At 46.3% G+C, this 21,686-nt stretch overlaps 1 protein-coding gene across 2 annotated transcripts; it reads left to right on the top strand.

Moving 5' to 3' along the window:
• The first annotated feature begins 691 nt into the window (after positions 1-691).
• On the top strand, positions 692-20,425 carry E2F6 (E2F transcription factor 6). Of its 2 annotated transcripts, none has more exons than XM_069728103.1 (7): positions 692-900; positions 8,434-8,479; positions 9,992-10,208; positions 10,932-11,092; positions 11,767-11,879; positions 12,189-12,324; positions 19,745-20,425. In XM_069728103.1, exons 1-7 carry the CDS (start codon positions 799-801, stop codon positions 19,747-19,749), a joined length of 780 nt encoding a protein of 259 aa, XP_069584204.1. In that variant the 5' UTR covers positions 692-798; the 3' UTR covers positions 19,750-20,425. The 2 variants fall into 2 exon arrangements, with proteins under 2 accessions (XP_069584204.1, XP_069584205.1); XM_069728104.1 differs by lacking the exon at positions 692-900 and adding an exon at positions 980-1,145.
• The last annotated feature ends 1,261 nt before the right edge of the window (positions 20,426-21,686 follow it).

Here is a 21,686-nt window from a genome sequence, read left to right as displayed (position 1 = left end):
GAGGTGTAACAGGAGGCGCAGCAGGAGGGGGCGCAGCAGGGAGTGAGGAGGTGTAACAGGAGGCGCAGCAGGGGGTGAGGAGGAGGTGTAACAGGAGGCGCAGCAGGGGGTGAGGAGGTGTAACAGGGGGCGCAGCAGGGGGTGAGGGGGAGGTATAACAGGAGGCGCAGCAGGAAGGGGCGCAGCAGGGGGTGAGGAGGAGGTGTAACAGGAGGCGCCGCAGGGGGTGAGGAGGAGGTGTAACAGGAGGCGCCGCAGGGGGTGAGGAGGAGGTGTAACAGGAGGCGCAGCAGGGGGTGAGGAGGAGGTGTAACAGGAGGAGCAGCAGGGGGTGAGGAGGAGGTGTAACAGGAGGAGCAGCAGGGGGTGAGGAGGAGGTGTAACAGGAGGCGCAGCAGGTGGTGAGGGGGAGGTATAACAGGAGGCGCAGCAGGGGGTGAGGGGGAGGTATAACAGGAGGCGCAGCAGGAAGGGGCGCAGCAGGGGGTGAGGAGGAGGTGTAACAGGAGGCGCCGCAGGGGGTGCAGCAGGGGGTGAGGAGGAGGTGTAACAGGAGGCGCAGCAGGGGGTGAGGAGGTGTAACAGGAGGCGCAGCAGGGGGTGAGGGGGAGGTGTAACAGGGGGGCAGCAGGGGGTGAGGAGGTGTAACAGGAGGCGCAGCAGGAGGGGGCGCAGCAGGGGGTGAAGAGGAGGTGTAACAGGTCCAGGAGGCGCAGCAGGGCGGTGAGGACGAGGTGCTGCGCTCATGCCCAATAACTGAGACACAAGACAACCAGGAAGATGTAATAATGGGGAATTATGAGGAGGAATTACAGGACTACAACAACATGGCCACCCGGAGACATTTTCTATCAGTGTAACAGACCTCTTGTGTCCGGAGAGCAATCCACCAATCAGAAGGTAAACGGCCAATCTACTAACCAATTAGGAGCCTAGTCTTCGTGTATGAGCAATCGCAGCGGGTCATTGGTTCCTGCGCAGTGACGTCCTGGTCACGTGAGTGGAGGGAGACCATACGGTGCTGTGTGGATTTCCCGCGGGGTTCGCTATCGGTGACAGGGCCGGAGACCATGGCGTCGCCAGTTCTCTCTACGGACAGCATGGAGGTGCTGCAAGGAGGCGGCCCTCTGAGCACAGAGCCTGAGGTAACAATGTGGCCGGCATTGCGGGAAGCTGCTCCTCCGGAGTTTCGCGCTGTAGTTCTTCTCCCGCTCAGTAGTTGAGTTTCTCGGGTTTCGATTACTTTAATCTTGCGCAGCTGCTAAGTTTTCCCCTCTCTCTCTGAAGTCACGTGATAAGTCGGTTGCCCGTAGTAACCACTCAGGTTGCGGCTTTGAAGAGTGAGGAATCAGAACTTGGTTGCTGTTGGCAACTGCAATTATTAATTAACTAGATGGCAGCCCGATTCTAAAGAATCGGGAGTCTAGAATCCATATATACTTTATTCAAATGTAAGAATAATACAATTAATTAATAATAGTAAGAAAGAACAAAAATAATAGGCAGTATATGGAGAAAACACCAAACAAAAGTTCAAAATTGGTGTGAAAATGTCACTGAACCACTTCACAACTAAATATATATAGTTTTGGTAAATGGTATTATCATTTTTTTGACGAAATTCGGCAGGAGCTTGAAGAGCAACGTCACTGGGCCCGCCTCCACGCAGTAGAAACTTGCTGTGAGGTAAAAATTCAAAAATCACACCAAAATGGCGGGCGGAGTGTGTCACAGTACGGCACGTTTCTGATTGGTCGCTCGCAGCAGGCGGCAACCAATCAGACACTGGACACTGTTGACGTCACTTAGCTCCGGACTTTAGCTCCGGACATTAGCTCCGGACATTAGCTCCGGACATTAGCTCCGGACATTAGCTCCGGACATTAGCTCCGCACATTATCTCCGCACATTATCTCCGGACATTATCTCCGGACATTATCTCCGGACATTATCTCCGGACATTATCTCCGCACATTAGCTCCGGACATTATCTCCGGACATTAGCTCCGCACATTAGCTCCGGACATTATCTCCGGACATTATCTCCGCACATTATCTCCGCACATTATCTCCGCACATTAGCTCCGCACATTAGCTCCGCACATTATCTCCGCACATTAGCTCCGCACATTAGCTCCGCACATTAGCTCCGCACATTAGCTCCGGACATTAGCTCCGCACATTATCTCCGCACATTATCTCCGGACATTAGCTCCGGACATTAGCTCCGCACATTATCTCCGCACATTAGCTCCGGACATTAGCTCCGCACATTATCTCCGCACATTATCTCCGGACATTATCTCCGCACATTATCTCCGCACATTATCTCCGCACATTAGCTCCGCACATTAGCTCCGCACATTATCTCCGCACATTAGCTCCGCACATTAGCTCCGCACATTAGCTCCGCACATTAGCTCCGGACATTAGCTCCGCACATTATCTCCGCACATTATCTCCGGACATTAGCTCCGGACATTAGCTCCGCACATTATCTCCGCACATTAGCTCCGGACATTATCTCCGGACATTAGCTCCGCACATTAGCTCCGGACATTATCTCCGGACATTATCTCCGCACATTATCTCCGCACATTAGCTCCGCACATTAGCTCCGCACATTATCTCCGCACATTAGCTCCGGACATTAGCTCCGCACATTAGCTCCGCACATTAGCTCCGGACATTAGCTCCGCACATTATCTCCGCACATTATCTCCGGACATTAGCTCCGGACATTAGCTCCGCACATTATCTCCGCACATTAGCTCCGGACATTAGCTCCGCACATTAGCTCCGCACATTAGCTCCGCACATTAGCTCCGGACATTAGCTCCGCACATTATCTCCGCACATTAGCTCCGGACATTAGCTCCGGACATTAGCTCCGCACATTATCTCCGCACATTAGCTCCGCACATTATCTCCGGACATTAGCTCCGCACATTATCTCCGCACATTATCTCCGCACATTATCTCCGGACATTATCTCCGCACATTATCTCCGCACATTAGCTCCGGACATTAGCTCCGGACATTATCTCCGCACATTATCTCCGCACATTAGCTCCGGACATTAGCTCCGGACATTAGCTCCGCACATTAGCTCCGGACATTAGCTCCGCACATTATCTCCGCACATTATCTCCGCACATTATCTCCGCACATTATCTCCGCACATTAGCTCCGCACATTATCTCCGCACATTATCTCCGCACATTATCTCCGCACATTATCTCCGCACATTATCTCCGGACATTATCTCCGGACATTATCTCCGGACATTAGCTCCGGACATTAGCTCCGCACATTAGCTCCGCACATTAGCTCCGCACATTAGCTCCGCACATTAGCTCCGCACATTAGCTCCGCACATTAGCTCCGGACAAAGCCACGGAAGTTGGCACAAATTGCAGGAAGTAGTATTCTAGGCAATTATATATTAGATTTTTTTTCCACTAATTTATGACCAGGCTGTAGTGAACTAAGCCCAGTCACGTGTTGTTGTGCACATTGTCTTGTTTCATTGTGTGTGCCAGGTGATAATGCCAGGTGATAGGTGCGCGGCCGCAGTGGTCGTCCGAGTGCTGCACGTGGCGGCTTTATTTATTCCTGACATAGAGGAGCAAATCTATTCCAGAAATCATCAGTTTTTTTTATAATTTACTCCAAATCATCTGAGCTCCGGGGTCTTGTGCACACGGTGCAGAATCTAATCTGCCGTGTGTGAATTCTGTGCGTTTTTCCACCATTGACCTCACTCAGATCAGGAAATGTCACTCAGTGTGTGCACATACCCTTAGAGGAACATCAGGAAGAGGATTCTGGGGGAGGAAAACCCAATATTCTGCTCCACACCTTCTCCCCAGCACTGGGCAGGCCACACGCAGTCACATTGGGCATGATATTCGCTGTAACGGTCAGTGCCCAGTGTGAATGTGCGGGGCGTAGTCGTGTCATAAGATGGACTGAGGAGAGGCGCGTGTGTGTATATATAACAGAGGGGGCTTGGACAAACAATAAGACATTACAGAATAACACACAAATCAGACACCAATAGATGTGAGGGTCCTGCTGCTCACAAGCTACAATCTGAGGAAGCAGTGGCGACACAAAGGGTGAGTGGTAAAGTGTTTGTATTGTACGGGCCGGCCATCAATAAAATACATGGAGGGATTCACATAGCGCTGCATGAAGCTGTCACCAGCCAGTGTGTGTGTGCAAGTGCAGACACAGAGGGCAAAGAAATGCCTTTTTAGGACACTCTTAACTGTGGGTATTGGGGATTAATCAAATTGCCCTGCGTAGTGCATATCAAAGAATTGTCGCAGGAAGTCTTGGAGTCGGGAATAGGAGGTTTGGGTTAGAGAGGATGTTAATCTTGGGTCATTAGCAGAACTGAGGACATGGGTGATGGAGACGATGGAGGAGATGTAGAGTGGAGTGATAAGTTGTATTGGATTCTGTAATCAGATGGGTAACCAGTGCAATGACTGGCACAGCGTGGAGGCATCGGTGTAACGGTTGGTGAGGAATATGATCCTGGCTGCAGCATTCAGGACGAATTGGAGAGGGGAGAGTTTGGTAAGAGGGAGACTGATCAGTACAGAGTTGCAATAGTCCAGACAAGAATGAATGAGTGACTGTAAGTTTTTGCTGAGCCAAAGATAAGAAAAGGCTGAATTCTAGTGATTGTTTTTGCGGTGCTGGTGACATTAAAGGCCTAGTGATCGGATGTGGGGAGTGAAGGAAAGATCTGACTCAAGTATGACCCCAAGACAGCGGGCATGTTGCTGGGCAGTAATAATGGCAATGTCGTGTTACTGGAGGGAGGAAACACAGGGAGTTCAGTTATAGATAGAGGGTGGACATGATGTTAGAGACCGCAGACAGGCAATCACTGGTGTTTTGTAGTAATGCAGGGGCGATGTAAGGAGACGGTGTATAATTGGGTGTCATCAGCATCTACTGATTGTTTGTCCAATATTGGCAGCTTATAATGAGACAAAGAGGGGGCCTAGGACTGATCCCCGACAATAATGGGACGAAGATCCAGCAAGAGATACCGTAAAAGAGCAAATCTGCCCAAATTGAATTTCAGCGCATTCGCTCAACCTTGAATCTGAGTCCCTCCAAATGTGAATCCCCCCTTCCCATGCACAGGGCGTCTCGGTCCATAGTCATTGGATGAGGTGGCAGTGATGTGAGCTGCTTCTCCGGACAGCCGGGGAACACAAAACCCCTGTGTTCACGATAGGTGCGGACCCCGGTGATGAGCAATAATTGAAAAAGATGTGGAGGGCACCACTTGTATGATAATGAAAAAGATTTTTAAAGGACGGGGTTCACCCATGGGCAACATGAGTATAGAATATGCAAGACACAAGAAAAAGAATGCCCATATACAGGGTGGATTTGATTTAAATCTAACTGATTTAAATCACTAGTCAGTAAGGCTTGATTTAAATCAGTGATTTAAATCAAAGTTTCTACCTAAACTAGTTCTTGCTACTTTAACATGCAAGTAGATGAAGATTTTTAGAATCACTTTTTATATTACTTTTTTCTCCCCAGTTTAATGGGTTAATCATTCATATTTGGACACCACTGTTCTGTTGTACTTAGGAAGGAGAAAAATAATCTTGACCTTAATAACAATTTAAATAGATTTATTCAACTGAAACAACAACAGCATTACAGCATAAGTTATTTGCTTAAACAAACATCCATGTCTGTTAACTAATTTGGCTAAACAAAATATATATATATACTAGCTATTGAACCCGTTCTACGCCCGGGTGGCGAGCATTTATATTGGTATATGGTCTCCATCCTGTCATGTGCTGCTCCATCCTGCGTCCCCATCCTGTCATGTGCTGCTCCATCCTGCGTCCCCATCCTGTCATGTGCTGCTCCATCCTGCGTCCCCATCCTGTCATGTGCTGCTCCATCCTGCGCCCCCATTCTGTCATGTGCTGCTCCATCCTGCGCCCCCATTCTGTCATGTGCTGCTCCCATCCTGTCATGTGCTGCTCCATCCTGCGCCCCCGTTCTGTCATGTGCTGCTCCCATCCTGCTCCCCTGTTCTGTCATGTGCTACTGCCATCCTGCGCCCGTTCTGTCATGTGCTGCTGCCATCCTGCCCCCGTTCTGTCATGTGCTGCTCCCATCCTGCGCCACCATTGTATTACATGCCCCCCATAAGACGCGCCAGTGTGTATGCCCCCGTATGCTGCTGCCATATAAAAAAAAAAAAAATACCATCCTCCCCTATCGTCCGGCTCCACTGCAGGTGTGTCTTTAAGAAAATGGCGCCGGAAAGCGCGGACGCTGATTCCGGCAGCAGGAATTGGCGCCTGCGCAGTCCGCGCTTTCCGGCGCCATTTTCTTGAAGACACACTCCGGCTCCTCTGCCTGTGACTGGTAAGTCAGAGGGCGGCGCCGGCGCGCATTAAGCTGAACTGTCACAGCAGAGGAGCCGGGAGACGGAGCCGCACGCAGCGCTGGAACGGGGAAAGGTGAATATACTTACCCTCCTGGCGGTCCCTGACTCTCCGGTGGAGATCGCGGTATGCGTTCAGTGCTTACGCATACCGCGATCTCCTGGGAGCATCACTCTGTGGGGGCCAGACTGCGCCGGCGCTTGCGCCTGCGCAGTCTATAAAGGCTTCGGACAGAGTGACGCTCCCAGCGTTATATTATAGATTATAAGAAACTTAGATTGTCAGCCCAGCCGACACATGAAAAACTTAAATACTACTGTCCCTGCTGTCCTCTGTAGCTCACTTGTCGTCATCTTCATCATCATCATCATCATCATCATCATCTTCTTCTTTGTTCCTATTCATAATCTGGAAAAGAAAAACAAGCTTTCCTGCTTTATTGGGTCCCAACCGATTTCTCAATTTAGAATGAATGAGTCCAAAGGAAGAGAATATTCTTTCAACGCCTGCAGAAGAAGCTACTGCTGTTAAAAGTGAAATCATTACTTGAACAGTCTCTAAATCCAAGCGCTTAAGTGACTTCCACCAGTTTACTGGTGTGACCTTCCTTAAAATATCTTCAGCAAACATATATTTCTTGAATGGTTCCCTCTTAGCTCTGAAGTTTATTATAGTTGGCATTAAAGATGGATGATTGCTGGATACCCATGTCATAGCTAACTCCTCTTCCTCAGCACTTAGGTTTTGACCCTGATATTGGATATTGACAATATTTCCCAAAAAATGAGCTGGAGTCAGTGCTTGTCCCATTCGTTTGTTTACGGCTTGTAATTTAATTCTGTCCATGTGTAGTTCTGTTTTTAAGTGTTCACTCAGTTCCTTCCAAATTTCAACAGCATCCGCAATAAAACAGCTATTTTTCTGTATTTTGTTTAAAGCTTGAGAGATGGGTTTCAGGAAGCTCAGCATATGTTCAACATTTCTCTTAAGCCCAATGTTGAGGATTTTGGCCGTGACAGTGCCATCTATTTTATCTCGATTTTCTTCACAAAGTGTCATCAGAATAGGCCAGTTTTTGATATACTGCTCAAAAAGTTTCATGACTCCGCTGCCTGGGCCTTGTAGTCTTACTATCGCTGGAGTGACGGAGGTTGCCGATCCGGGTTATAGAGATCTCTCTTTGAATAGGACGACATTGTGGGGGAGACCAGGGACTTTCTGGCATCAATTATAGTAATTTTATTGGGCTGTGTTTGCCTCCACATAATATTTTGAGCAATTCCTCCATAGCGCTGTGGTACCGCTGCAGCCAGTTATTGCCTGCAGTGATCACATGTCTGTAGGACTAGGTTATATTGATGTGACCCCTGCAACCAGTCACTGGCTGCAGTAGTGACACCGATATCCTCTCTGTGGCCAGTGATTGGCAGCAGCAGTCCCGTGCTCATCCCTGCCGGATGAGGAAGCATGGAGACCGGCGGAAGGCCCAGCCTGCGCTGCTGTGTGTGGGGGGGATGTTTGTTTTGGTAGTGAAATGGCCTTTAGAAAGCTGCAGGTGCAGTAATGACCGTCAGGTGCTAAAACAAAAATACACTTGCTGTTCCCCTTAATCCTGAATGCAGCCCCCTGCCTCCTTCCATCGGCTCGGTGGGACGCACGCTTTGATGTGTGATGCGGGTCCGGCTTCTTTGATCTCTCTGTCTTGTGGATTATGTGGTGTCCTGGGCTGATGTAGTGGATTAATGTGCAGCACTGGTATTTAATGTGTAATGTGCCATCAATCCCAGGGCGGCGTGGTAACGGCACCACGGTAACGACACCACGGTAACGACACCACAGCACATGGCCGACTCTGTCTTCTCCGCTGTCCTGATGGGGAATTGGTTGGCGCCTTTTGTAAATGATAGATGTTATGTTGTGTAACAGAACTCAGCCTGGCACTTGGTTTTAATAAAGACGTCTTGTTTCTTTCCTATACCTCCTCTAGGCCATGGCGAGCATTGGCAGTGAGGAGATCAAGATGTCTTCAAAAAGTAAGTGCCCCCCACTGTAGATGCATGTACCTCCATCAGAATACAATATCCGCCCGCTCCCTACTGTGTGACTGCTGCAGCTGAAGTCTCCATGGCGGATTTGTACGTTATGCCGATCACGTGGTAAAGGGACAACCTCCGTACCAGTGTAATCAGGAGCACGACTGATGCACACGGCCAGGACGTGCGGTCTGATGGGCTACACCACGTCAATATTACTGACTCAGCATGTAGTGCAGTGTATCACCCTGTGATGTTCATGTCCCCCTGAGGGACTAATATCAATAAAAAAAAAAAAAAGTTTGTTGTTTTTTTTTTTTTTGGGGGGGAGGGGGGAGGCTAAATGCACTTTTTTATTATGATTTGGCATTACTGGATCAGTAATAAGAAATGTTCTAGCACTATATCATTATTCATATTACACAGTAAATGCTGCATAATAAGAAACACAATGGCAAAAATAATCTCCCAAGTCGTCATGTTACACCTAATCATAGTGCCTGTAATTGCACCCCATATATAAAATACATGATGGAAATAGCAACTCCATGATAAATTGTATAAGAAGAGAACCTGAGTCCAAGCCATATAATCAAACTTTGTAACTTTTATTTCAAAAATAGTAAACGCACATGTATAAAGTTTAAGAGAATAAAGGGGTATTTGATCAGAAACACAGTAATAATAATAAACATGAGTACAGGTCAGTAACATATAAACCCAAAACTAATAACCACGAACACAGGCGCATCACAAATGGCAAGTAGGGTATATAAAGTGCTGATATCCTATAAGGCCTAATGGTTAGACGTGTAAAAGTCCCATTGTATCCTGGTCAAAGGTCATGAGAAAGGAAAAGTCAGTGTACAGACTTCTCCCACAACATAAGTGTATAGATCCGGGGATAACTGACCGCTGGCACATGTACCTGCACCGTGGCACAGTATAGCCGGGCTCCACATTCTGCTGGCCAGTATAGACCAGGCAGAAAAGAGAAGGGACAAGCAGCAAAAGGATAACAAGTTAATGATTCCCCCGCATCTTGCTTTCTGTGCGCCAGGAAGCTCTGTCCCCCCTGTTTACTTTCTTTGAAATAAAAGTTGCAACGTTTTATGCTATAGCTCGGACTCGGGTTATCTTCTTATACAACATAAGAAAAACAATGCCTGAATTGCAAGTTTTATACATCCAGCCTCAAAAAAAAAAAAAAAAAAAAAGTTGTACTTATGCCAACCAATAAATACTACAGATTGTTACCCAAAAAAACAATCCCTCATCTGGCTCTGTAAATGAGGGAAAATATGGCTCACAGCATGATGGATAGGTGTTTTTTTTTGTTTTTTTTTTAATTTTCCTGTCCAAAAGTAGTTAAAAATCTGTATACACTATAAAAGATGAAAGCTGTCATGGCAGGAGAATGACGGCATGAAATGTGCTTGGTGATGTAAGGCTGCGTGGAGCTCCCGGCGGGGGGTTCAGTGTTTGACTTTGTCTCTTTGTCCCCTATCACAGAGTCTTTGGCAATGCCGAGTTCCCGCTTTGATGTCTCGCTCTTCTACTTAACACAAAAATTCATGGACATAATTAAATCCGCTCCAGAGGGCGTCGTAGACCTGAATCATGCCGCCAGACAGCTCGGGGTGGGGAAGAGACGAGTGTACGACATCACCAACGTATTAGACGGGATCCGACTCATTCAGAAGAGATCCAAGAACCTCGTCCAGTGGGTGTGAGTAACGGCCGAGCTTTCCATCCCTCGATAAATGATTTCTTGGCAGCCAGTCCAGAATTGCGTCCTCTGCGCAGCCTATTGTGGAAAGCAGCAGAAGAGGCTTGTACTGGGATTGATCAATGCTACATTCAGGACCCAGACTGGTAATGGTGTGGGAGGCCGCAGAGCGCAGGTTTATCCATCTGCTGGGACTGTGGGGGTCTATGTAGAATTATATTTTTTCTTTTTATTACCGAGTGTTCCTGAGCAATGTGCAACATTTATGCCTTAGTATTATCTCCGTAAGAGAGCACTTCTTCATCTCACCACTAGGGAGCAGTATTTGACCTTGTGAATAAGCGTACCGGCCTACGACCAGGTATACGGTGTAACATGCGTATATCGCCAGGTATTGTGCCCTGTGCTGAAATGGTGCCTATCCTTTTAATAAAAAAAAAAAAGACTTGTTGGTAACCTATGTGATATTTTAATCAATGGGGGTCTTGGTGCAGGGACCCTCATTGACTGCTAAAGCAATACATTCACCTTAATACCCCCAGAAGCTTTACCCCCTGACTGGAGTAAGATTTGTGCCACTCGTCACTCTCCTTATTGGAGACATGCGCCTCTTAATGAATGAATCCGCTAGGCAATTGCTGGTCTTTATGAATTGGATCCTTGGGTTTTGGATAGGAAAGCGATTAGTCAACTTCTGACGTCTTCTTTGTACTATTCCTTTAGGGGGTCCGATCTGAACAATGTGTGTACTGCCGTGTCCCCAGCGCAGCAGATGCGCAGTGATATCAGCGATCTCTCGGCCATGGAGGAGGCACTGGATGAGCTAATCCTGGATTGTGCTCACAAGTTATTCAGACTTACCGAGGACGCGGCCAACAAGAAATATCCTTCTATTGTTCTGGAAGAGTCCTGATTTTCTCCTCTTGAGTTAATAAATAAGCAATGTATCGTCTAAACTTGTCATTCTCGCCTAGGATAGTGTTTTGTTTTTTTTTTTATATCGGCCATGTTTGTCTGCTGGATGGAGATCATTTACAAGGTTTTAACTGGTTCAGTTCATCATTGTCTCATCGAGGTGTGCCAAATAATGATGATTTCAGCTCCGCTGCACTTTATTTCTTACACTAGCAAATCGCGCACATGATGATGAAGCGTTTTCCAATTTTAATAAACCCTAGTCCCCAGGAGCAGTTCTTTAAAAAAAAAAAAAAAAAAGCTTTACTTGCCCTCCCCAGGTTTAGCGATGAGTCTCCTCTTCTGCACCGGTGTCTTGTTTGCAAGGCTGGAGCCAATATCTGAGTTCTGCGGATGAAGACGCCACGTGCCCCTGTTAGCTGTCCACATTGTCAAGCTGCAACCGATTTAAAAGAAAAAAAAAAAAAAATCTGCAGCGGTGACTCTGCTCTAGACCTGGGGAGGGTGGGGATCTTCTGTTCCTGGTCTTGCTTTTGCAGCAGAAGCACACGGGGTTTTTCCAAAACCAGGAAACCTCATTATGTGCTTTTTTCATGCACATATATTTACTAGAAAGAAAATTCCTCCTTAACCTGAGAAACATTTGCATATGTAACATATCAAGACCTCCACAGCATTGAGGATTACCACGAGCAGGTAGTTATCGCAGTGAAAGCGCCAGAAGGAACCAAGCTGGAGGTGCCGACGCCAAATGAGGTGAGTACACCCATCATGTACATTTAATTTCCGCCTTAAAACGTCACACTTGGCTCCTAAATCATTCCAGCCCCCTCCCCCGTCCTCCAAGGCTTGAACTGCTCTTGGGCAGATCTGAAAGAGAAGCAACGCCGGCCATACGTGACACGGTTCCTGTCCTGGCATCGCTGGTTACTGGTTTTACCGCACCTGTTGGCAATGGACATGACAAATATTAGTTAGACCGGGGTCTTCCGTACTTTTGACCACATAATGTGTATACCAGCAGTATCGAATTTGATGACTTTGTAAATGTTGTTTTTTTTTTAGGAGTGCGTCGAAATCCATATTAAGAGTACGAAAGGACCCGTGGATGTGTTCCTGTGCGGAGCGGAGCAGGGGAGCGCGGACGAGAAGTCTTTTGAGATATTGACAAAGACTGTTAAGATGGAGCCAGTCTCTGAGGGTATGACACAAAGGCTTCATTCCTGGTGTTACTAAGTCCTTTATACAGATGTTGTCGTCTTTCAGAGTTGTACAGCAATCTTATCTAAAGTGAAGCCGCACTCTGCTATGGCCAAATATGTCATGAGCGGGAGCCCTCTCCTGATAGGCACATGTCCTAGAAGGGTGAATGGAGAGGGGTCAGCAAATTCATTGAGGGAGGCCGACAGTTCCCTGGTGTCTGCCTGGGGGGAAAGTCTTACCTGGGGTGGTCTCGGCAGGAGAAGTGGGGAGTGCGTCCTCTACTCCACTACTTGGTGTAGTGGCAGCGGACGTCTCTTCTCGTAAGGGGAACACAGCCTGGTATGGCGCGGTGCATCACAGAGAGGCGGAAAGTTGGTATGGCATCTTAAGGGAGACCACGGCCTGGTGTGGCGCACTGTCTCCTCAGAGAAGGAGTATCCCTGATGGCGGCCATCTGAGGGGAAGCATGTCCTTGCATGGCGCGGTGCTCCCCTTCAGGCCTTTTTGACTGGTGGGAAAAGCAAGTGGAGGAATCTCTTCTGGAAGAAGTCATTTTGCAGGAGGAGTATAAATTCAACTCCTCGTGGCGGAATTATCCTAGCGGGAGGAATATTCCAAGATGGATGACGGTAACCAGCCAAGAGAGCCGATAGAAGAAGCAGCACCGCTGGCATTGGTGGTTCCCGTGCCAGGTGGGGTGAGTCCAGGGGCTTCCCTACAGACTATCCTAATACCTGTGTTTTTACTTGTATATAGTCTAGGACAGACCTAGGAAGGCGCAGGCCAAAACGTAAGGAACGCGCATTCTGCAAAAGTAAATTGTCATCTGCCTGCAAGTAAAACGCTAGGTCAAACTCGTATTGAAAGATTTCTTGCTGAAGAATCCCCTTCCCTTATGGAAAGTATGAAGTTCCTGATCAAGGTTAGGGGGCCCAGCACAGCACCTCTTCAGAAAAATAAGAACCCACATTCGACTTCAGCCCAGAAGATGAAGAATTAAGGGGATTGTACTCCGATGTGTCTTGATTGGACAATTACGGGGGCAGCCATACTTCCCCACTGAAGGTTTAGAGAAACTGGTGGAGGCAGTTAGAGCAACAATGAGGGTAGAAGAGATAAAAGAACCAAAAAACTATTTCCAAAATTGTGCTGATGTAAAGTAGACATGTGGAAAATGTTATTTATTAACTATTTTGTTTGATATGACTCTCTGATTTAAGGGCATAAAAATTAAGTTTGAAAATTGCAAAGTTTTCAATTTTCGCCAAATATCCATTTTTTTTTTTTATTTATTTTTTTTACAAACACGTCATATCAAAGAAATGTTACCACTATGATAAAGTCCAATATGTCACGAGAAAACAATCACCAGGCTCCGTTGAAGCGTTCCAGTGATATGACCTCATAGAGTGACAGTGGTCAGAATTGTAAAAATTGGCCTGGTCAGAAAGGTGAAAACAGGCTTCAGGGTGAAGGGGTTAAAGATGGCTACTATGATTATTTTTTGGAATATTCTGGATTACTTTGCATTTCTTGAATTCTAATTGCGCAAAGGGGTTGGCCTAATTTTACATAAATGTATGCAGATTTGCTCCTTTTAAAGACCCTGACGATAGATTTGTTGGGGATAGATGTAAAATCCTGTATTTTTAATATTTGTAAAAATGGTAGTGATAGTTTCCCCCCCCCTTCAGGGAAGATAATACTTTGTCCCCCCTCTGGTCACCTTATCAGACAGATTGGACTGTTTGACATTTGGGGGGGGGGTTCCCAAATGTAAAGGTCTCTTCTTGTGCCTCATCAACCTATCAGTCTCTGAAGGATTGATCTATCCTTGTGGACTCTCAAATGACTCCATTAATTTCTAAGGGCGAATATCTACCTCGGTTGGACCCGGCTAAAGGAATACTTTTGAAAGAGGCCCATAAACTGAGATTATTTAAAGTTTTATGAGGGCAAAACTACTTGATGCTTTGGTCATTTTGGCTGGTAAGCTCCGAGAGCAAGTGCGTTTTAGGCTACTTTCACACTAGCGTTGGCCCGTCGCAGTGCATTGAGCCGACGTACCAACGCATCCTGTGACATCGCAGCACAACGGGGGCAGCGGATGCATTATTACAACGCATCCGCTGCCCCATTGTGAGTTGCGGGGAGGAGGGGGCGGAGTTCTGGCCGCGCATGCGCGGTGGAAAATGGCGGTAACAACGCACCGAAAAACGTTACAAGCAACTTTTTTTGGTGCCGACGGTCCGCCACAACACGATGCAACCGTCACACGATGGTTGTGACATGTGGCAATGCGTCGCTAATACAAGCCTATGGAGAAAAAAATGCATCCTGCAGACAACTTTGCAGGATGCGTTTTTTTTCTGCAAAACGACGCGTTGCGACATGCGTCGTACGACGCTAGTGTGAAAGTAGTCTTATACACTGGTTAAAAGACCGAGGAGGATTAACACGCAGACTCCTGCAATTCTACAGACGTTCCATCGTTTTTATACCAATTTGTATTCATCTGAGACTAAGTTCTGTGGAGAAGGACAAGCAGACGACCTCAATAGGATTACACTTCCAACTTTTGGGCTAAGGTGATAGAGATTTTCTTTTTTAGAATTGCCGATTTGGAAATGTTTTTGGCTGTGCCTACAATGGGGCAGAGCATAGTGCGCAGGCGCGAGATCTCGCCCAGCTATGTGGATGGTGCAGAAGGAGTCATCCACATTAATTACAGTGGGAGGACGGCTATCCGTAGACAGGAGGAGGGATGGAGACCGCAGAAACCATGCCCATCAGACCGACAGGATTAACATGCATTGTGGGAGAACGTCAAAAGGTTTCTTTGGGGGTACACAGGGGAAGTTGGGGGTTATCTAACAACTGATGGACTGCAGCACAGGCGCTGACTAAGGCCATTGTATGATTTTTAAATTTGCATTTTTATTGCATGAAATAAGTAGTTGGTACAATAGAAAAACAGAACTTAATATTTGGTACAGAAACCTTTGATTGCGATTAGAGGTCAGACGTTTCCTGTCGTTCTTGACCAAGTTTGTACACACTGAAGCAGGGATTTTGGCCCACTCCTCCATGCAGATCTTGTCCAGATCTTTCAGATTTTGGGGCTGTCGCTGGGCAACTTTTAGTTTCAGCTCCTTCCAAAGATTTAATATTGGGTTCAGGTCTGGAGACTGGGTGGGCCACTCCAGGACCTTGAAATGCTTCTTACAGAGCCACTCCGTCGTAGCCCTGGCTGTGTGTTTTGGGTCATTGTAATGCTGGAAGACCCAGCCATGACCCATATTTAATGATCTTACTGAGGGGAGGAGGTTGTTGGCCAAAACTTTGCGATGCGTAATCCATCCTCCCTTCAATACAGTGCAGTCATCCTATTGCAGAAAAGCACCCCCAAAGGATGATGTTTTCCCTACAATGCTTCATGGTTAGTACTGTTCTTGGGGTTGTACTCATCCTTCTTCCTCCAAACACGGCGAGTGGAGTTGATACCAAAAAGTTCTACTTTGGTCTCATTTGACCACACAACCTTCTCCCATGCCTCCTGTGGATCATCCAGATGGTCATTGGCGAACTTCATACAGGCCTGGACATGTGGAAACAGGAACACATGGGCTACTTGCACAGTGAACAAGTCTGTATGATCATGTTCACACACCACCAAGAAACCTGAAGACACAAAAGAGAATAGTAAAACCAAAAACACTCAGTTTGAAAAAATGTTGCAGTAATCCGCAAGTGCTAGTAAAAGATGTAAAAAACAGGGTATTTGGTTGATACGTTTTTTGCAAAAAATGTATACTAAGCTGCTCTACCAATCTTCACGGTATACCCATATCAGAGCAGTCCTAACTAATGTATGCAATCCCTATCTGATGTATTTAAAAACCTGATCATCTGTATATAACCTGTGTGAACAGGGTTCAGAGAGGAAAAATCCATGTGTGCATACAGGGTAGAACAGCTTTTGTGCAGATAGCCCAAGAGGAGTGGTGGAACTCCCCAGTCTTGTAGACACGAGAACAATTATGGAAACAGGAACACATGGGCTACTTGCACAGTGAACAAGTCTGTATGATCACTGTATGAGTGTTTTTGGTTTTACTATTCTCTTTTGTGTCTTCAGGTTTCTTGGTGGTGTGTGAACATGATCATACAGACTTGTTCACTGTGCAAGTAGCCCATGTGTTCCTGTTTCCATAATTGTTCTCTTGTGTCTACAAGACTGGGGAGTTCCACCACTCCTCTTGGGCTATCTGCACAAAAGCTGTTCTACCCTGTATGCACACATGGATTTTTCCTCTCTGAACCCTGTTCACACAGGTTATATACAGATGATCAGGTTTTTAAATACATCAGATAGGGATTGCATACATTAGTTAGGACTGCTCTGATAAGGGTATACCGTGAAGATTGGTAGAGCAGCTTAGTATACATTTTTTGCAAAAAACGTATCAACCAAATACCCTGTTTTTTACATCTTTTACTAGCACTTGCGGATTACTGCAACATTTTTTCAAACTGAGTGTTTTTGGTTTTACTATTCTCTTTTGTGTCTTCAGGCCTGGACATGTGTTGGTGTGAGCAGGGAAACCTTGCGTGCTCTGCAGGATTTAATTCCATGACGGGGTAGTGTGTTACTAGCAGTAATGTTTGAGACTGTGGTTCCCAGCTCTCTTCAGGTCATTGACCAGTCGTCCCGTGTAGTTCTAGGCTGATTCCTGACTTTTCTCAGAATCATCCTTACCCCAGGTGTCTAGATCTTGCATGGAGCCTCAGACCAAGGAAGATTGACAGCCATCTTGTGTCTGTGTGTGTGTGTTCCATTTTCTAATAATTGTGCCAACAGATGTTGCCTTCCTACCAAGCTACTAGCCTATTGTCCTGTAGCCCAGAGGTGTCAAACTGCATTCTTCGAGGGCTGCAAACAGGTCATGTTTTCAGGATTTCCTTAGTATTGCACAGGTGATGGAATCATTCTGTGCAGGTGATTAAATTATCACCTGTGCAACACAAGGAAATCCTGAAAACATGACCTGTTTGCAGCCCTCGAGGAGTGCAGTTTGACACCTCTGCTTTAGCCCATCCCAGCCTTGTGTAGGTCTACAATTTTGTCCTTGGTGTCCTTAGACAGCTCTTTGGTCTTGGCCATGGTGGAGAGGTTGGAGTGTGATTCTGTGAGTAGGTGCCTTTTTTATACAAGTAACAAGTTCACACAGGTGCAATTAATACAGATGGTGAGTGCAGAGTAGGAGGCTTCTTAAGGCCCCTTCACATTAAGCGACGCTGCAGCGATACCGATAACGATTCGGATCGCTGCAGCGTCGCTGGAGAGCTGTCACACAGACCGCTCTCCAGCGACCAACGATGCCGGTAACCAGGGTAAACATCGGGTAACTAAGCGCAGGGCCGCGCTTAGTAACCCGATGTTTACCCTGGTTACCATGCTAAAAGTAAAAAAAAAACAAACACTACATACTTACCTACCGCTGTCTGTCCTCCAGCGCTGTGCTCTGCTCTCCTCCTGCTCTGGCTGTGAGCGTCGGTCAGCCGGAAAGCAGAGCGGTGACGTCACCGCTCTGCTTTCTGGCTGCCCGGCGCTCACAGCCAGACCAGAGAAGCAGAGCGCCGAGGACAGACAGCGGTAGGTAAGTATGTAGTGTTTATTTTTTTTACTTTTAGCATGGTAACCAGGGTAAACATCGGGTTACTAAGCGCGGCCCTGCGCTTAGTTACCCGATGTTTACCCTGGTTACCAGTGAAGACATCGCTGGATCGGTGTCACACACGCCGATCCAGCGATGTTTCCAGGGAGTCCAGCGACGAAATAAAGTTCTGGACTTTATTCAGCGACCAACGATCTCCCAGCAGGGGCCTGATCGTTGGTCGCTGTCACACAGAACGATTTCATTAACGATATCGTTGCTACGTCACAAATGGCAACGATATCGTTAACAATATCGTTATGTGTGAAGGTACCTTTAGTCCGGGGTCACACTTGCGAGTGCAATGCAAGAAACTCGCATGAGTCTCTCACATCAATACCCGGCACTGCCGCTTGCGGTTCGGACCGGAGCGTTCAGCTGCGTAGAAATACATGCAGCTGCACACTCCGGTCCCGAGTGCCGGCGCCAGTGCCGGGTGTTGATGTGAGAGACTCGTGTGAGTTTCTTGCATTGCACTCGCAAGTGTGACCCCGGACTAACAGAAAAACTAACAGGTCTGTGACAGCCAGACTTGCTTGTTGGTAGGTGATCAAATATTTTTCCTGCAATAAAAATCATGTAAAAATCACACAATGTGATTTTCTGTTTTTTATTTTTAGATCTGTCTCTCACAGGTGGTGTACCGACGATAAAAATTACAGATCTCTCTAATTGTAGGTGGGAAAACCTGCAAAATCGGCAGCGTATCAAATATTTATTTTCCCCACTGTATATTCTCCATACTAAATACGTGAAATATGAAAACACTGTCTTTGTTTTTTTTTCCCTGATGCACTAGACTAGATGATACACTGAATAAAAATTAGTGTAATTTACCAAAAATGCTGTAAGACCTGTTTGCTGCTTATTATTTATTTATAGATGTTTTAATTTTTTTTTTTTTTTTTTTGTACTTTGTCATTGCTTTCTATGGGTGTAAATTTAAAATGGGCATGCTGCAGACGTAAACATAGTGCTTCTCAGTCAGGAAGCAAAAATCTGTAGGGTCCCGGTCTCTGCACGTCCACCAATCATGGTCTCGCTGTGCAGGGGAACTGCAGCCAGTTCGGATTAACAGGTCTCTGCTCAAGCGAGAGAAAACTGCTGGGGAGGTGCGGTGCAGGGGGGGGGGGGATGCGCGGTGCAGGAGGGGAGGTGCGGTTCACGTGGGGATGTGGTGCAGGGGGGGATGCTGTCAATGTGAATATAACCTCAATCTTTGCAATCGACTATAATTTCCTAACTTATTTAACTCTTGCATTCTCCCAGGAGTTGTTCCCTGGGCAGTCTGCCACTGAATACTACTAGATTTTTAGCGATTTGGGATTATTAGATGGCAGATTAATAGCGCTATCTGCACACACACCCCACACGTTCCTCATGTCATTCCCTATAAATCAGGCTCGTCCTCGCACAGTTGGTAAAATATGATGCAGACGTGTAGATTTATCACATTTTCTCTGTGACTTGTCGGCCATGGACATCCTGCAGCAATGTGTTCTCCTATAGACACAGGGGGCGGCTCGGGAACATCTGCTTACTGCAGATAGCAGGAATATTGAATGTGGGAAATCCTTAGATAACTAATCCCAGGCTGATGGCTCGTAAATCTGGAGAAATAACACGACTGGGCATCTAGTAACGTCTCCTCTGGCTTTATTGTAATACTATGGCTGACTTTAGTGTCTCTTTATTTTCCAGACTGATATCTGATGGGTCAGACTCATGCGACTGTTTACCAGTGCCTTGCACACTCTTTGGAAGAGAATCCTGGATTCACACGTCAATAATCTGCACGGCTCATCCATGTTTCTTGGATGCAGAAAGCGGTGGGAAATTGATTTTTTTTTTTTTTTTTTTTTTTATGTATTATATCTCTTCAAAGAAGATCTTTCTGAGAGTCCAGACGGGTGGTATACAACCAGAAGGGTGCGACCCCACAGCACTGACCTGTCGCAGGGACATCCTCGTCATAAATGTCTGTGTTCTTGGCTCTCGGACCTGAAAAAATTTCTTTTGTAGATGGCCACCCTGCCCCCACTACACCCAAAGACATAGCTGCTGATGAGATCATGATCATGAATGATCATGAGTGCAGACACAAGGGTCATACCTGCCGCAGGAGGACGAGTCTTGTGTCTCCGCAGCTATGCGAAAAATGGACTTTACCAGAGACGTCTAGCAGAGAAATTATACTGGATGAATGGCCCATAACTAATTATTTCCTAAGGTTAATTGTCCCTCATAGCAGTGAATCATGATTTTATATGGTGGGGTTTTTTTTTTTTTTTTTATAGCGCAGAGTGTAAATTTATTTATACATGTTATTTTCTATACAAATCCCTGTAAAACTGATGCATATTAAAGACTATTTTTTACAAATTGTGTTGTCGCAAAGTCTTTTACTAACAAACTTTGACGTTTCGCAACAATACAGAGGTTGTTAATAACTTGCTGCAAAGTGATTTGAGAACCTGAAGACCTTATAACTCATGATTTCAGAGTATTTTTGACCTTGATAAAATGAGTCCACCCTTTCAAGTTTGTCACTTTCTCCCCTTAGGAGACACTTTTTGCTCCTGAACTTGCCATCCACACTGAAAACAGCTCCAAGTTCAAGTCTTACTTTAAAGCAACACAAATAAAAACAGCACAGTGAGGAGTCAGATTACATCTCCTATTAGGCTCCATGGGTTTAGGAGTGTGAAGGAATAAAGTGGAGGCCTACAGATGTTCTGAGCTAAAGTCTCTTAAATTACCCCAGAGCTGAATATGCAGCTCATGGCTGCAGGATAATGTCCTCCAAGCTGCTGCCGCCTGTCTCTTCCCTCAGAGATTCATGTTCTTCATTCCTTAGCACTCTATGGGAGACATAATAGCAGCTATTCTCCTACCACTTGCTCATATCCAACTGCAAATGAAGATACACTAATACAGTGCCTACAAGTAGTATTCAACCTCCTGCAGGTTTACACATTTGGAATTAACTTGGCATTGTGACATTTGGACTGTAGATCAGCCTGGAAGTGTGAAATGCACTGCAGCAAAAAAGAATGTTATTTCTTTGTTTATTTTTTTTTTTAATTGTGAAAAGTCTTTTCAGAGGGTCATTTATTATTCAACCCCTCAACCCACCAGAATTCTGGTTGGTTCCCCTAAAGTATTAAGTAGTTCAGGCACAAAGAACAATGAGCTTCACATGTTTGGATTAATTATCTCTTTTTCCAGCCTTTTCTGACTATTTAAGACCCTCCCCAAACTTGTGAACAGCACTCATACATGGTCAACATGGGAAAGACAAAGGAGCATTCCAAGGCCATCAGAGACAAGATCGTGGAGGGTCACAAGGCTGGCAAGGGGTACAAAACCCTTTCCAAGGAGTTGGGCCTACCTGTCTCCACTGTTGGGAGCATCATCCGGAAGTGGAAGGCTTATGGAACTACTGTTAGCCTTCCACGGCCTGGACAGCCTTTGAAAGTTTCCTCCCGTGCCGAGGCCAGGCTTGTCTGAAGAGTCAAGGCTAACCCAAGGACAACAAGGAAGGAGCTCCGGGAAGATCTCATGGCAGTGGGGACATTGGTTTCAGTCAATACCATAAGTAACGTACTCCACCGCAATGGTCTCCGTTCCAGACCAGCCCGTA

This window comes from Ranitomeya imitator, chromosome 5 (genome assembly GCF_032444005.1).
Source record: "Ranitomeya imitator isolate aRanImi1 chromosome 5, aRanImi1.pri, whole genome shotgun sequence".
Taxonomy (NCBI): domain Eukaryota; kingdom Metazoa; phylum Chordata; class Amphibia; order Anura; family Dendrobatidae; genus Ranitomeya; species Ranitomeya imitator.
The sequence above is the reverse complement of the archived record's forward strand: the minus strand, read 5'-3'. Positions and strand labels throughout refer to the sequence as shown.